The 16,139-nt window shown below is 52.1% G+C and overlaps 2 protein-coding genes and 3 non-coding genes across 6 annotated transcripts in view; all 5 read right to left on the reverse strand.

The window, feature by feature from the left end:
• Positions 1-2,286: 2,286 nt before the first annotated feature.
• On the reverse strand, positions 2,287-10,192 carry RPS3 (ribosomal protein S3). Of its 2 annotated transcripts, none has more exons than XM_052699394.1 (7): positions 10,090-10,192; positions 8,326-8,456; positions 7,980-8,073; positions 6,972-7,066; positions 5,631-5,818; positions 3,475-3,671; positions 2,287-2,509 (listed from the first exon to the last, which is right to left on the reverse strand). In XM_052699394.1, the coding sequence occupies exons 1-6, from the start codon at positions 10,117-10,119 to the stop codon at positions 3,478-3,480; spliced, it is 732 nt and encodes a 243-aa protein (XP_052555354.1). In that variant the 5' UTR covers positions 10,120-10,192; the 3' UTR covers positions 2,287-2,509; positions 3,475-3,477. The 2 variants fall into 2 exon arrangements, with proteins under 2 accessions (XP_052555354.1, XP_052555353.1); XM_052699393.1 differs by lacking the exon at positions 2,287-2,509 and adding an exon at positions 2,601-2,669.
• LOC128088713 (small nucleolar RNA SNORD15) lies at positions 3,269-3,405 on the reverse strand. Its single transcript, XR_008210380.1, has one exon. It is a non-coding gene; the product is annotated as a small nucleolar RNA SNORD15 (small nucleolar RNA).
• On the reverse strand, positions 4,170-4,317 carry LOC128088712 (small nucleolar RNA SNORD15). Its single transcript, XR_008210379.1, has one exon. It is a non-coding gene; the product is annotated as a small nucleolar RNA SNORD15 (small nucleolar RNA).
• On the reverse strand, positions 6,142-6,286 carry LOC128088711 (small nucleolar RNA SNORD15). The gene has a single exon (XR_008210378.1). It is a non-coding gene; the product is annotated as a small nucleolar RNA SNORD15 (small nucleolar RNA).
• A 3,612-nt stretch (positions 10,193-13,804) lies between the features above and the next one.
• FCHSD2 (FCH and double SH3 domains 2) overlaps positions 13,805-16,139 on the reverse strand; it is a 131,052-nt gene continuing 128,717 nt past the window's right edge. The window contains exon 22 of the transcript XR_008210301.1: positions 13,805-14,059. The gene's annotated coding sequence lies outside the window, so the exon portion shown is untranslated. The remainder of the gene's footprint in view (positions 14,060-16,139) is intronic.

The raw sequence follows: 16,139 nt of genomic DNA on the forward strand, positions 1-16,139 counted from the left end.
CTGACTGCTCAACTGAAAGCTTCTTTGGCTGAGATACAGTCAAAGGAAATGGAGAAAAAAGCAAGAACCTGTAGCTTCAGTCAACACAAAGCTAAGCCTTAGAAAATCTGGCAAGGTCTCACACTGCTGGCCTGTTTTCCCACTGCTGGAAAGGGATTAACATGCTGGCTATCCAAGCAACCATCTGCCACTCAGCCACAAGCAGAGAGTTGCAGATATCTCCCCTTTTCCCTGCACCAAAAAAAGGCAGGTGCACACATCCGTGTGCAAATCCCCAGAGCCTGAATAAGGACCAGGTGCTTGAGGGATCACAGCCTTTTTTACTGCAGAAAACTGCAGCATCCACCCCCAGCACCAATCTTGGCGGTCTCACAACACCATCAGCCTACAACAGCATCATTTCAAGCAAGTTAAAGCTATTTCAGATCTTCCAGAGCTCCTGAGCCTTTCTTACTCCCAGACTGTCTTGTTACAAATGTGGTTTTTATCATTGAGGACTGCAGTTTAATGATAGCTAACTAGTAAAGCTGTCCACTGTAAGATGTGTGCAGGAACCTGAAATCAGACTCGTTTTCTGGGACCCTGAGACAGCACAGCTGTTTCTACTAAACCTAGCCAGCATCTCAAGCATCACTCTGCCAGGCCAGCTTTCCAGGGGCCTTGTCAGAGATGCCAGCAACAGGAAGGCTGAGGCTCACGCTCACACACTGCCAGACAGACCAGTTCCTGATGCTGTCTGTATGAAATTCCAGTCCTTAAGTTGCCTGCCTAGTTCCTGCAGAGAATATCTTGGGTTGGAAGGAACATTAAAGCCCTCTTTCATGGGCTGGCTGCCCCTGTATCAGGCTGCTCAGGCTCCCATTCAGCCTGGCCCTGAATGCATTCAGGAACAGAGAATCCACAGGATGCTCTGGCCAGCTGTTGCCAGCACCTCATCACTCCCCAAGAAAAGAATTTCCACCTGGCATCTAACTTAAACTTCCCTTCTTTGTTTAAAGCCCTTTACCCTTGTCCTACCCCTACCAGATCCTGCAAAAAGTCTGTCTCCCTGCTGTTTTGAAAGCTCTCCTCAAGTACTGAAAGCCTACAAGGACGTCCCCCCAAAGCCTTCTCTTCTCCAGGCTGAACACCCTCAGCCTGTCTCCATGGAGAAGTGCTCCATCCTTGAGCATCCCTGTGCCCTCTGGACCCACAGCCCCACGTCCCTCCTGTGCTGGGGGCCCCAGGTTTGAATGCAGTGCTCCATACAGGGCCTCACAAGGGCACACAGAGGGGGACAGTCCCCTCCTCGCCCACTGTCCCCTCTGTTGGTGCAGCCCAGAGGACTGCTGGCCTTCCAGGTTGTGGGCACACATTGCTGGCTCCTGTCCTGCTTCTCATTCATCAGGAGCCCCACGTCCTTCTCTGTAGGGTTGCTCTTAGTGAGTTCTCCTCCCTTCTGTACTCTTATCTGGAACTGCCCTGACCCAAATGCAATAGAAAATGGGAAACTGGACGTAAAGGCACTCTTCCTAAGGAAAAAAAAAATAAATTGCAGGTTTGTATAATTTCAGTTAATGAAACAATTGAGTTCCAAACTGCTCAAAATGCAAACAAAAAGCTCGTGAACATCATTATCTCTTGTGATATGCATCACAGTGACTTCAATATCAGCCTGAAAGTTAATGGAGTGCTCATGCTGACTTCTCCAGCCACAGGGCTTTCACCAGACCACAGCAGGCAAGAACAGCACCAACACTCTGCACACAGCAACGGAACAGAAGAGAGAACACATCCCTGTCTACCTCATCTAATCCTCAACTTAAGGATCTATCCATGCAACCCCACAGCTCATTAAAGCCTGTCTGCAATAGAGCAACAGATTAAGAGACTGTCTATTCAAGCCTCAAAGGAAGATGAGTTTTTCCTCAAGCATTTAAATGTGTGTGCATTTAAGTGCTTAGGACAGGTCTGAAATCTACATACACACAAAGAAATGTACTTTTTTTCCTCATGTAACGTGTGAATGCCTACCACAGAGTTCCACAGGATCACAGAATACGATGAGTTGAAAGGCACCCACAAAAGGGCCACTGAGTACAATTCTGGGCTCCACAGAGAACCACTCAAAACTCCAATCTTATTTCTGTGGTCCAAATGCATCTTCAACTCAGGTAGACTTGGTGCCCTCGTTCCACATCACCATGGACAAAGGTTACTTCTCCTAACAGATGTGAAGCTCTTCTCCATAGCCTTGAAAGCCACACAGCAAACATCTCTCAGTAATAAGGGAAATTGAAACACAGAGGTGACAAAAGCATTTAGTAGAAAATACAGTAATACTTCAAGTGAAGCCTGAGAGATTGCAACTGCTTTGGACATTGCTAAGCAAGCTCCCCTCCTGGAAGCCTTGGAGAAAGACTGCAACGTAATTGTCAGTGGACTCCAAACCTCTCTCTAGAAATCAGCACCTTGTTCCCACTCTGTTTAGATCAGGATGTGCTAAGTTCACTCCAGAAGGTCACACAAGCTGTAAGAAATGCAAAGAAATTCCTTCGTACCAAAGATTCAGGCTCTTCCTGAATATACCTTGCAAAAAAGAAAAGCACCTCCACAAACACTGTCTTTTGTGATTTTATTAAGAGATGTTTTCAGGACAGTCAAGCTTCTGGTTGCAGATGATGTAAACCCTACAACAACAACAACAACAAAAAAAAACAACAAATAAAAAAAACTGAGTGAGATGGTGGCAAATCATTTCCTATAACTATTTTCCTACCCAAAATGCTGGACAAGGCAACTCCAAGTGTTCCAGTTACGTCTCTCACTTCCTACATTTTAGCCAATGATCTCCCCCTACACGAGCAAGAATTGCTAGTCAGATCCCCTTGTTTCACTGCAGCCCTGCACACCTCCTGAACCCTTCTTGTTCTCGTGAGGAGTTTCAGTCAAAGCACAACCCAGGCTGGCTTTCACTGGCAGCAAAGGAAGCCTTCTGGGAAAGGCTTTAGGCCCTGTGCCCCCTGCTGCCCCCCTCAGAGAAAACAGGCAGAACTTTTAAAAGCACCAGGCCGCACATTTTCAACAGTGACAACCCAGAGAATTTCCACTGATCAGTTCATTATAGAAGCGACTCAGCAGGAAAGACAGGAGTTCAAAACCTGGTGATTTACTAATGAAACTAGCCTAACATCAAGCTTGATGTACTGGCTTCTAAGAGTCAAATCTCAACTGGATACCAGTACAACCACTGCTTGAAAAATAGCATTAAAACATCTAAGCACTGAGCCCTTCTCAGACAAATGCCTCTAGGTCACTCAAATTCTGACCCAAGCTCCCCAGATCCACGCTGTAGAACACAGCAAGAAGCAGGGCACTTGGACAAGGATCTTCCCTTTCAGACTCGTCATCACATCTTCATGGAAGGGCACGCTCAGTGTGCAGTTAAACTGAGTCTGCATGCACAGCTCATTCCTGCTGCTCACAGGCACTCACCTCTCAGGCAGTGGGAACTGGCTGCGGCATGGCTGGCTGTTCTGGTTTGCCACCTTTCTGCTCTGAAATGGGGGTGGTGGGCAAGATCTCTTCTTTGGGTTCCACAATGCTGACATGATCTGGAAGAGGCTTTTTGGGGCCAATCTTTCCACTTGGGTCCCATGGCAACATAATTTTGACTTTGATTCCAAGCACACCTGCCAAAAAGGGACAGAACATTAAAGATAAGCTCATTGGACACAAAGTTACAAAAGTTAAGCTACCTGCACCAAAACCATCTCTCAACAACTCTGAACTGATGGAAGCTAATTAAAAGTGATAAAGCATAAAAATCTACCTAATGTAAATTTACACTGGTGTGTTTATCTCTGTTAAACTCACCGCCTTTGCTAACTGCAGCCTGGGATGACTGTGATGAGAACATGCTATAACCTGATTCTTTACTATGAGAGTGGTGAGGTGTTGAAACAGGCTGCCCAGAGAGGTTGTGGATGCCCCATCCATCCCTGGAGGTGCTCAAGGCCAGGCTGGATGGGGCCCTGGGCAGCCTGGTCTAGTATTAAATGGGGGGTTGGTGGCCCTGCATGTGGCAGGGGGTTGGAGATCCACCATCCCTGAGGGGTCCCTTCCAACCTGGCCATTCTGTGACTTTCCTGGGATAGCTCAGCTGGCCAATTGCACCATATTCTGGTATCCCTTCTCAGACAAATGCCTCTGAATCAACCAATGAGGAGGACATCCTGTCCAAGGCAGCCTTAGCACAGCACCACAGAACATGGCACCGACCAGGCTGTGCTGGCACAAGGACGTCCCTTCTGACTCGTCATCGTATCATCACTGAAGGGAGGACAGAACAACTCTGCTCATGCTAATCTCTTCACATTTGGTGCTCTGAAATGCCTATTAAGATGCAGAAGTCACTTGTGTTTTAGTGGGAAAGGACAAGGGGATGAAAGCTGGCTTGGCTGGTTCAGCTGGAAGACTTGAAAGAGTGCAGCTGTGGTGGGAAAGCTGTCAGTAATGCTTGCTTTTTTGTGGGTCTGATTTCCCTGGGAGCCAAGAGACAGAATCCAGCAGCTCTTGAACACAGTCACTATGTGTACTTATAAGGTGTTCTGCTACCAGGCTCAGAACACAAATGAGTATCTGGAAAATCTGCATGTTACCAAGTGGAAACTTCAATCCCCACTAGCAGCAAAAGCCACAGTGAGCACACAAAATCCTGCTGTCTGCTGAAGGACTTTTCTCCATTTCCCACCCACATAACAGATGCAAAAAAGATCCTTCAGATCTAATGTGCAAGCTCCACTAGTGAGAATTTGGTTGTGGTAACTGGGTGGAAAACAAATTTTCTGAGAACACCCAGGGACAGCACAACTGAAATACTCTCTAAGATCAGAGGTGCACTGAAATCTAAGTTACTACCTCCCAGATGAGTGAAATCTCCAGCCTGAAGGCACAGAATGCACTGGGTTTTAAAGAGTTGATGTACGGTTCACAGAATCATAGAATGGCTTGGGATGGAAGGGAGCTCAAGGATCACGAAGCTCCAACCCCCCACCAATGCAGGGCCACCAACCTCCCCATCTCACAGCAGCCCAGGCTGCCCAGGGCCCCATCCAACCTGGCCTCCAACACCTCCAGGGATCACAGGGGCATCACAGCCTCTCTGGGCATCTGTTCCAGCACCTCACCACTCTCTCTCTAAACAACTTCCCCCTGACATCCAACCTCCAGCTGCCCTCCCTCAACTCCAAACCATTTCCCCTTGTCCTGCTGCCATCTCCCCTTGCACAGAGCTGACTCCCCTCCTGTCTGCAGGCTCCCTTGAGGCACTGCAGGCTGCACTGAGGTCACCCCGCAGCTTCTCTTCTCCATGCTCAACAAGCCCAGCTCCCTCAGCCTGTCTTTGTAGGGAGGTGCTGCAGCCCTCTGCTCATCTTTGTGGCTCCTCTGGACCCTCTCCAACAGCTCCCTGTCTTTCTTGTCCTGGGGGCTCCAGCCCTGGACGCAGCACTGCAGATGGGGCCTCACGAGGGCAAAGTAGAGAGGGAAGAGCAGAGAGGGAACACCAGTGACTGAGAGCTGCTGGCTCCAAAGCACTGAGACAAAAGGCCAACAGAGCTGCAGAGGGATCCTGCATCCCAGCCTCTCACCTTGCCGGAGCAGGACGTGACGCACGGCTGTGTCGACGTAGTAATTCACCGGGTCTCCACTGTGGATCATCAAACCATCCACGAACTTCATGGACTTGGCACGCTGACCCCTGAGTTTGCCAGACACGACGACCTCGCAGCCCTTGGCACCGCTCTCCATGATGAAGCGGAGGACACCATAGCAGGCCCTGCAGGCAGGGAGCAGAAAGAGCCACTGCATCAGGTCCCGCTGGTTTGGGACATCTCTGCTACATCCAATGGCATTTTGCAACTAGTTCAAAGCCAGACAAACACATTTTAACATCTGCCTTTTTCAAAGATACAGTCATGCAACTCAAGCCCTGTCAGTGCTAGACAAAGCAGCAGAAGACTTCGTAGTGTTTTAGCACTACCAAATCAAGCTTACAGGAGTACTGTGAATTACATACAGACCTCGTGTAGTTGTGAGCCTGGTGACGAGCAGAAGCTCTCTGGCAGCCAACCCACCCACATCAGGAGTGCAGCCCCAATCCCTTCTCAGACAAATGCCTCTAAATCATTCACTGAAAGGATGCTCCTGCTGAAGAACCACAGGCAGCAGCACAGAACGTGATACTGCAGGGGCTCCACTCAGCAGGAAGTATCCCTTCAGACTCGTCATCTTATCATCACTGAAGGGAACTGAGCAGCAAGGCCACTGTCATCTGAACAATGATTCAGCCACGAGGCTGGAAATTATGTTTTCAGTCCATCCACCATGCATTCACAAACAAATAAACGTGGACTTCATGCACATCAGTCACACAGCTTCTAACCTCATCTGACCAACTCTTTGAAAAGGCAGATAACAGCAGGACAAAGGGGAAATGGTTTGGAGTTGAGGGAGGGCAGCTGGAGGTTGGATGTCAGGGGGAAGTTGTTTAGAGAGAGAGAGGTGAGGGGCTGGAACAGCTGCCCAGAGAGGCTGTGATGCCCCTGTGATCCCTGGAGGTGTTCAAGGCCAGGTTGGATGGGGCCCTGGGCAGCCTGGGCTGCTGTGAAATGGGGAGGTTGGTGGCCCTGCATTGGTGGGGGGTTGGAGCTTCGTGATCCTTGAGCTCCCTTCCAACCCAAACCATTCTGTGATTCTATGATCTAATCTAGGACTTTTGGAATACGGTGTCTAGCAATTATTACCAAAAGTAACTGCATACTAAATGAAAAGCTCCTATCTACCACAAAAGCTAACTGCCCTCTGCGAGCAGAGCATTAGTAGGTTACATTTTCCAATTGAAGACATCTCACGTTGGTAAGCACTATCCTGCAGCACTCTGGAGTCCTACAAAGCCTCGCTGGGGCATCAATTCAACGTGCTCTACTCACCGACGCACTGCTAAGCCTCCCAGAAGTTTGTATCTCAGGGACTCTGCCTGGGCGATGGCACACAGACCTCTGGTGGCCACCTTCTCGGCATAGAGCTGAAAAAATAAGTAGCAAACTCAGAAAGGCCTTTATTTCCAGATGATTTTCATTAAAAAGAAGCCAAGAGATTCATATCACTCCATGCCCCATCCCTCAGACCCAAGCAGAAGCTGTATCTTCAGACAGGAAGACACAGAATCTGTGAACCAGAGCTGGGACAATGAGGTGCACCGAATCTAACATCCCTAACAGCCAAAGTCTGACAGCTGAGAAGGAGAGATTCAGAAATTACAAACACAAGAGCACCAGAGCCAATGATGCAAAGGCTTGAAGAGTTATTAAATAGTTTCTGGAGAGAATCAGCAATTGTGTACCGTGATCCAGCAACACTGCTTGAGCAGAAAGAAACGTGATGGCACCCCAAACCACACATCCCCCCTCTCATAAGTTATTTTGGAGGGCACTACTAGCAAGGCCACCAGACTTTAACCATTACAAAGGCATCAGGGAAATACTGTTGTCTCTATTGTCTAATTCATTCCAGTATCACGTAAAAGTCTCAAAGGTTGTTCTGCACCTGAACGGCGACAGGCAAAAGCATGAAGAATTTAATAAGGGTGACAGCAATGCATCAATTCCAAAAACTATGGAATTGATTGACCTCTCACCTCAATGCTGGCACAGAAATACTCCCTACAAAATATTTTTAGAGAAATGGAACAAGTTTTACCTGCTTCTGTGCTCTCATTCGCTTGGAAAGCCAAGAAAACCAGACCAACTGAGCGCACTCAAAACAGCTGACAGCACAGCGATATTCGCCTTCCAGTGCAACACTGCTTTGTGAGAACAGGTAAAACGTGCCCCGAGTGATCCTGAAGTCAAATCCCCTCTCAGCTGAAGCCACCCAGACACACACACACAGCCCAGGGCACAGCCCACTCAGAACTGCTTTATCTGAAGCAGTTTTACCTCCACGCTTCCCTCGGGGAAGCCAAACCTCTTCTGCACAACAGCCGTCAGCTCCCGGATGCGACGTCCCTTTTCACCCAGCACATTCTGGGTTCTGGGGGGGGGGAAAAAAAAACACCACCACAGTGTGATTGAGGGAGTGTCACCATGTCAAAGCCTGCAACCATCCCAAGGAGCTTCCAGACTGAGCAGCTAACCCTACTCAGGCTGGTGATTAGATGGTGATTCTGTTTTACCGAAGCATCTCCTTCCCAAACACCTCAGCCTAATAATGCTTACCAAACTTCAACAGCACCCCATCAAGACTTGCACAGTGTTCCTAAGCGGACAGCAGTGTTTTGGTTACCTGGTGGCAAGTATGATAATCTCAGTCCTGGTTGGAGTGACCCGGACTTCTACTCCAGAGTACCCATCTTCAGCCAGTTCACGAGTCAGAAACTCATTCAGTTCAGCTTTGAAGATGCCATCAGCGACAAACTATGGAACAAACAGACCAAGATGGTGTAAGCACTTCATCCCTCCCAAAACAACAAAAGAATCTGACATTTTAAGTCTGGGTCCCGGGCCTGTCCTGCAGTCTGACAGCTTCTCTCTCCCAACAGAAAAAAAAACAGAAGTGAGGGTGAAATAAAAGCATCCTAAAGCTCCCAGAGATAAATCACCTCCAGGAAAAGCCAACACCAGAGCCTGATTCATGCCCAAAAACAGACACAGTTCAGAGCAAACAGTCAAATATCTCGTTTCTATGTCTTGCAGAAGTACTTTGATGAAGTGTGAGTTTGCATGAACTCACTGCAGAAATTGTATCCCCTCAGCAGCCCCACAGGTGCCTCAAACCCTGCTAGGTCTCCTGAAGTGTGCCCTGAGCAAGTTTGCTGATGGCACCAAGCTGAGTGGTGTAGCTGACACAGCAGAAGGGAGAGATGGCAAACAAGTGCACCTGCACCAGTTGGAAAAGTGGGCACAGGTGAACTGAAGGAGGTTTGACAAGGCCAAGTGCAGGGTGTTGGACTGGGGCAATCCCAGATAAGAGCACACCTTGAGAGCAGCCCTCTCAAGAAGGGTGTGGGGGTTCTGGTGGAGAAAAGCAGGACAGGAGCCAGCAGTGAGCACTCACAGCCCAGAATGCAAACAGTTCCCTGGGCTGCACCAACAGAGGGGGCAGAGGGCAGGGAGGGGACTGTCCCCCTCTGCCTGCCCTTGTGAGGCCCTATGTGGAGCACTGCATTGAGGCCTGGGGCTCCCAGCACCAGAGGGACACGGGGCTGTGGAATGAGATCCAGAGGAGAGCATGGGGATGCTCAGAGGATAGAGCACCTCTCTATAGAGACAGGCTGAGGGAGCTAGGGGTGTTCAGCCTGGAGAAGGGAAGGCTGTGAAGAGACCTCACTGTGGCCTTCCAATACTTGTGTAGTTTCTAAGCAGGACAGAGAACGACTTTTTAGGTGGTCTGAGAGGAACAGGACAAGAGAGAATGGTAATAGACTAAAAAAAGGAAGATTTAGGGCAGATGTTAGGAGAGACTCCTTGATTCAAAAGGTGGCGAGGTGCTGGCACCGCTTCCCAGAGAGGCTGTAGGTGCCCCACGTCTGGAGACGTTGGAGGCCAGCTTGGATGAGGTCCCGGACAGCCTGGTCTGGTGGGGGACAACCAACCTATGGCAGCAGTTGGGACTGGGCTGGGCTAGTTTTAAGGTTCCTTCCAACCATTCTGACAACTCCATGACAAGTCAACCACAACCCACACCCTGTGCGCACGAGCACAGCATCACTAAACCCAAACTCCGCGTTATAAAACAACGAAAAATCACCTTCCCGCCCTGCCGCTCCTCAGCACAGCACACAGAAGCTCCGAGCCCCGTGTGCGGCCCACACGCGATCCCTGGAAGCAATTGACGGCTCCCCGCGGCCCCAGCCAGGGCCCGCCGCACGCTCCCCCCGCCGCCATGTTCCCCGCCCGGCCTTGAAGCCGCATCCGCCGCCATCCTTCCGCATCTGCCGCCATCCCCTTTTCGCCACCCCAACCCGATGAACTCCGAGGCCGCCCCCAGCGCGTCCCCGCCGATATGGGGGTGCTCTGCGGCCGCGGAGCGGAGGGAGGCCGCCCTTACCTTGCGCTTCTTGGAGATTTGCACCGCCATCTTGAGCCGCGCCGCCCGGCGGAAAGAGGGCCTATTTCCGGGGGGAGGGCTATATCAGCCTTCCGACGCTTCCCATTGGCTCGGAGCGATCACGTGGGTCTTGACGCTGGGATCGACGGGAAAGGTAGTCTTCCCTGCGCCGCCATGTTGGGGAGGATTAACCCTTCCCCTTTCAGCGCGTATTGCCGCCCTGCCAGGCTGCCGTCCGCGCCCTCAATCGGCGTTAAAATGGCTACAAAGCAGATTTTAATGCAGCCAGGCGCTGACAGGATGATAACTCACCCACAGGTGCCACACAGAGGTCAGCTCCGGCTGCACAGAGGCCTCCTCAGGGACAGCCCTGCTGTGAGGGGAGCCCCGCACTGACCGTCCTTCTGAACCTTTATTTTTCCTGTTTTTGGGCAATCCCAGTGCCTCCAAATGCCAAAGAACATTTGGGCACCAACTGCTGCCCAGGTAGATGGTGGGGTCACCAAGCCTGGAAGCGTTCCAGAGCCATGGGGATGCGGCACGGAGGGAATTGGGGGGGGTGCGTTGGGATTGGAGATCTGGGCAATCTTATGCAACCGTAATTATTCCATGATCCTATGACTGGCTTTTGGTTATGGTGGGCAAATGAGAAATGATGAGTAGAATTGATATGTGAGAGTACACACAGAATCACACAGCATCACACAATGGCTTGGGATGGAAGGGAGCTCAAGGATCACGAAGCTCCAACCCCCCACCAATGCAGGGCCACCAACCTCCCCATCTCACAGCAGCCCAGGCTGCCCAGGGCCCCATCCAACCTGGCCTTGAACACCTCCAGGGATGGACGGGGCATCACAGCCTCTCTGGGCAGCTGTTCCAGCCCCTCACCACTCTCTCTCTAAACAACTTCCCCCTGACATCCAACCTCCAGCTGCCCTCCCTCAACTCCAAACCATTTCCCCTTGTCCTGCTGCCATCTCCCCTTGCACAGAGCTGACTCCCCTCCTGTCTGCAGGCTCCCTTGAGGCACTGCAGGCTGCACTGAGGTCACCCCGCAGCTTCTCTTCTCCATGCTGAACAAGCCCAGCTCCCTCAGCCTGTCTTTGTAGGGAGGTGCTGCAGCCCTCTGCTCATCTTTGTGGCTCCTCTGGACCCTCTCCAACAGCTCCCTGTCTTTCTTGTGCTGGGGGCTCCAGCCCTGGACACAGTGCTGCAGATGGGGCCTCACGAGGGCGGAGCAGAGGGGGACAATCACCTCCCTGTCCCTGCTGGCCACCCCTCTTTGCTTTCTGAGCTCCAGGAGCACTGCTGGCTCATGTTCAGGTTTTCATCCTCCAGGACCCCCAGGTCCTTCTCTGCAAGGCTGCTTTCAAGCACCACTCCTTCCAGTCTGTATAAATGCCTGGGATTCCTCAGGCTCAAATACAAAACTCTGCACTTTGCTGTGTTGAACCTCATCAGGTTCACCCAGGCCCACCTTTGCAGCCTGTTGAGGTTTGGGAGGAGTCAGCAAAGCGACGTTCTGCTTTGCCAAGTTCCCCGAAGGAAGCCAGAAGAAACTGGGATAAGGGTGAAAAGAATTTATGGAATCATAGAACCACAGAATGGTTGGAGTTGGAAAAGACCCTTAAAAGCCATCAGGTCCCACTCCTCACAATGCACAGGGGCACCCACAGCCCCATCAGTGCTCAGCCCCATATCCTGACCTCAGGTGGGCAACCTCTACCAGTGCCTTACTGTCCTTACAACTCTTTCCTTATATCCAGTTCCTTCTTTCAGTTGGAAACCATTTCCCATTGTCCTGCTATAACAAACCCTGCTGAACTACCTGCCCCTTCTTCCTTACAGCCCCTCTAGATACCAAAGGCCGCTCTTCCCACAGCCTTCCCTTCTCCAGCTGCACAGCCCCAGCTCTCTCAGCCTGGAATACAAATAAGCTGCTTGGCTTTCTGTAAGACTTCTTTTGTAAAGCCTCAGAGGTTTTACTTCTTTTCTCTGCCTCTGTTCACCACCGCCATGCCAAAAACTACTAAGATTTATCAGGAGAGGCATATCTGATCCTCCTTCTCTACCAGGGTAGGCTTGGGACTGGATCAGAGCAGGGCAACGGGGATGTTCACAGGTCTGGGAGCACTTCTATGTGAGTCATACCGAAGCACAACGTTGGAAAGATAAAAATGTGATCGAGATCTGCCAGCCCACACAGGCACCAAGGCGATGGGCAGGGACTGGCTGCTTGCAGTCCTCCCACAGAGAGCAGATGAAGGTATGGGAAGGTGGCCGGTTGCTACACAGAGGTTTCTTGTATTTTCCTTTTTTCCTCTGGGCTTCTGGATCCAGACAGAAATGCTGGACTAGATTTCTTCCGAGCAACATGGCTTCTGTCATGGGGAGACACTCTGTGTAGTGACAGCACAAAGGGAATGGCTTTAAACTAAAAGAGATTGACAGAAGACATTTGGAAGAAATTGTTCTTCATGTGGGCACTGGGCTGTGGGAGGGGTCCCTGCCCATGGAGAGGAAGGGGTTGCCAGGTCCCTTCCCACCCAAACCAGTTGGAGATTCTGGGATCCTAGGGTCAGCTTGACCTTGTGTTTTAAAAGCACTGCTTTGATGCTTTAGGGAGACGTAGCCTCATGAGCCATGCAGGAGATACCAGTATGACCAGTGCAGCACTGGTAAAACTCATTTCCAGTTCCCACCCCAGCATTGTGTGCAGAGACCAACGTGGGGGCAGCAGTGCTTGCAGGATCCAGCTGTTCTGCCACTAGATGTCAGCGGAGGCAGCTTCCAGGGTGAGAAAAGCTCCTCGCTCGGCTCGCTTTCCTCCCCTCTTCCCCAGGGATTCGTTCGTTGGAGATTTGAGGGATGGTGGGGACAGCACCGAGACAGAGCTTCTGCAGACCCACCAGATGCCAGTGAGAGATTTGTGTTTGCTGTCACTAAACGCACCTTCCTTGGCTCCTTTGTGTTCAACCATCACGCCTTGCCCTCAACCAGCTCCTTCCCCTCTCTCCAGGCCCACATCAACGTTGTTCTCCTGGACCCTCTGCCCTTCAGCCTCTCTCCCCACTCTTTGCACAGGGCTGTGATCACTCCAGACAGGAGGAACACAGCAGGATATGTTATCCCTGTCCCTCATTCCCCCTTTCCTGCTCTAATTGTTCCCATTTCCCTCTGTTCTCGCACTTCATCCTCACTTTCAAACTGCAAAAATACAGCAACCTCAGTGGTCCCCCTTCCCTTCCCTTCCCTTCCCTTCCCTTCCCTTCCCTTCCCTTCCCTTCCCTTCCCTTCCCTTCCCTTCCCTTCCCTTCCCTTCCCTTCCCTTCCCTTCCCTTCCCTTCCCTTCCCTTCCCTTCCCTTCCCTTCCCTTCCCTTCCCTTCCCTTCCCTTCCCTTCCCTTCCCTTCCCTTCCCTTCCCTTCCCTTCCCTTCCCTTCCCTTCCCTTCCCTTCCCTTCCCTTCCCTTCCCTTCCCTTCCCTTCCCTTCCCTTCCCTTCCCTTCCCTTCCCTTCCCTTCCCTTCCCTTCCCTTCCCTTCCCTTCCCTTCCCTTCCCTTCCCTTCCCTTCCCTTCCCTCCTTGCCCCTCCCCTCCCCTCCCTTCCCCTCCCCTCCCCTCCCCTCCCTTCCCTTCCTCTCCTCTCCTCCCCTCCCCTCCCTTCCTCTCCTCTCCTCCTCTCCCCTCCCCCAGTGCAAATTACACTCTCTACAGCATCATTCTCAACAAGGACTTCTTGGCCAACATTCAGAGCTGCAGCTCCATTGGTTTCCACCTGATCTCTCCCACAGGAATGGAGGCTGTGGCCAGGCTGGAACCAGGTCAACCAGGGATGGAGCTGGGGAGAACTGTGGGCCCAGGGCTCGGGCTGGGCTGATGGAACATGCACAGAAATACCTGTTTGGGATATCTAGTGTGTCAGCTCCTGTGCTCCTCTCCATCTGCATCCCTGGACACATGCTCATGTCTGGAAGGCAAAAAATGTGCTGATCCCTTGTTAACACATCATAAATGGACACCAAGACTTCACCCAGAGGATGGGGAGCCACCTCATGAAGAGATCCTCCGGTCAATACGTTGTGGGTGAGCACAGATCACAGCACTTCTGCTCTGAACCCAAACAACAGTGAATGTGTGTAGGGGAGCCTTCCCCAGTTCAGCGCTGAGACATGAGATGAGCAGAAGTCTCAGCTCTGAGGAAGGTATTCCTCTTTTCTTCCTCCCTAAGCACAGTCAGCACTGGCAACAAAGAGTTTCATAGGACTTCTGCTCCTTCCTCCCTCACCCCTGCCTTCCCCCTCCCCCCCCTTGCTGGCCCACTCTGCTGTTTCTGGAGCCCGGCTGTGAACCAGCTTCCAAAACGGATCCAACACAAACACACACATATTTTGGGGCTGGCTATTTAAAGCTCTGCTCCCTTCCCTGCTGCAGGACAGCCTGTGAGCACCGAGGAGAACAAATTGTGATTGAAGGGGGTTGAGCCCAGACAGGAATGCCTTGCTTGAAAGTCCACAAAGCTGGGGGGGTTCAGGGATGGAGTGGCTTGTGGGGAACCAGCACTGGCCATGGTAGCACCAAGCCAAGCTGTGCAGACATCCGTGCTTGAGGTCTTCATCCTGGGTGACACCAGACATGGACGGCCAGGAGCTGAGGACATCTGTGAGCAGGGATCTGAGCCCCACGCCATATAACCAGGCTCTGAAATCTGTGTTTAAGGGAAAACTCCCTTAACCTAAAAAGAAAACCAACTCGCTGCTTTCCACCGTGATCCCACACACTTCCAGAGCAGGAAATACCTGCAGAGATCCTTCTTTTAGGCTGAGTTCATCCAGCAGAGGATGACCCAATGTATTTTTGCATCGTGTGAAAACAAGGGAAGGCACAGCGCTAAACAAAAAGCCTGGCCCTGTTGTGCATCGCCTTTTCTATGCCCTATTAAGGAGAAAGTATGTGTTGTATCAGCATTTTGGGGTCAGCATCAACAAGCAGAGCCGGGGCCGGGCTGCACCCTGGCTCTGAGCAGTGGTCTCACTGGTGCTGGGCAGCAGGGAATGTCCCGTCTCCCCCCAGCAGGGTTAAGCCAGCGGGCTCCAAGCTGCAGCCTTTGCAGCCGGTATTTCAGTCCCTTCCACAAATAGCAACGTGGGATTCCTCCCTCGGCTCCCGGAGATGAGCGGTGAAGACGTGGAGATGTTACTCGCGGCTGAACGGGGATGGATTCCTCCCCAAAAAAGCCTGCGCCTCTCAGCACGCAGAGCTCCAATTTGGCTTCCCAGCTGCAGCTCAGGGCTGCACCTAAACCCCATGAAGGGATTGGGGGGTAGAGGGGGGGTTGTCGCTCAGGTTTTGGGGAACAGAGGGAGCGGGGAGCGCGGCTGGCTGCTCTTGGGGCCGCAGCACCGCTGCCCGTTCCCAGAGCCGGCCACGAGAGGGCAGGGGCTGCCCGACTGCGGGGACAGGAGATCTCTTTGTCCCCGAGGTCTGGCTGCTGGGGGAAGGCCGTAGGGGCGGCAGAGCCGAAGGGAAAACGCTCGGCTGTGTCCCCAGAGCATCAGCCCTGGCCCAAGCACCGGGCGGTCCCCTGAAGCGAGCAGGAGGGCAGAAAGCCCTCCTAGCTTCCTTGCGAGGAAGGAAGGCGGGGGGGATGCACAGAGGGATGCAGAGATTTCCCCGCTGCACTGCAGGGGAGGCCGGCTCGGAGCAGGTAGGGGAATGGGAAGCTGTGCCCCCTCCTCTCCGCTCCTTTCATTGCCCAGACAGAGACGTGGTTTATGGCAGCCCGAGGCCATTGAGCAGGCTCCATTAAGCCGGTGTCCCCGTGTTTTTTCTCCCCAGGAACTTGGCTCTGGTTCAGAGCCTCCCGGAGGGGCTGGCAGCCCTCGGCAGCCACGGGGCCAGGACAGCCGGCGACTTTCCCAGCTGGTTTGGAGGTTTTGTGCTTCCCCTGCGCGTTGGCAAAAGGCAGAAATGAGCAGCAAACCTCGTGCTCGGAAAGGTCTGCGATTGCCATTGCTGCTGCTGCTGCCTTCACGTGGCAAAAGAATGCT

The sequence above is a fragment of the Tympanuchus pallidicinctus genome, unplaced genomic scaffold (genome assembly GCF_026119805.1).
Source record: "Tympanuchus pallidicinctus isolate F22 unplaced genomic scaffold, pur_lepc_1.0 scaffold36, whole genome shotgun sequence".
Taxonomy (NCBI): Eukaryota; Metazoa; Chordata; class Aves; order Galliformes; family Phasianidae; genus Tympanuchus; species Tympanuchus pallidicinctus.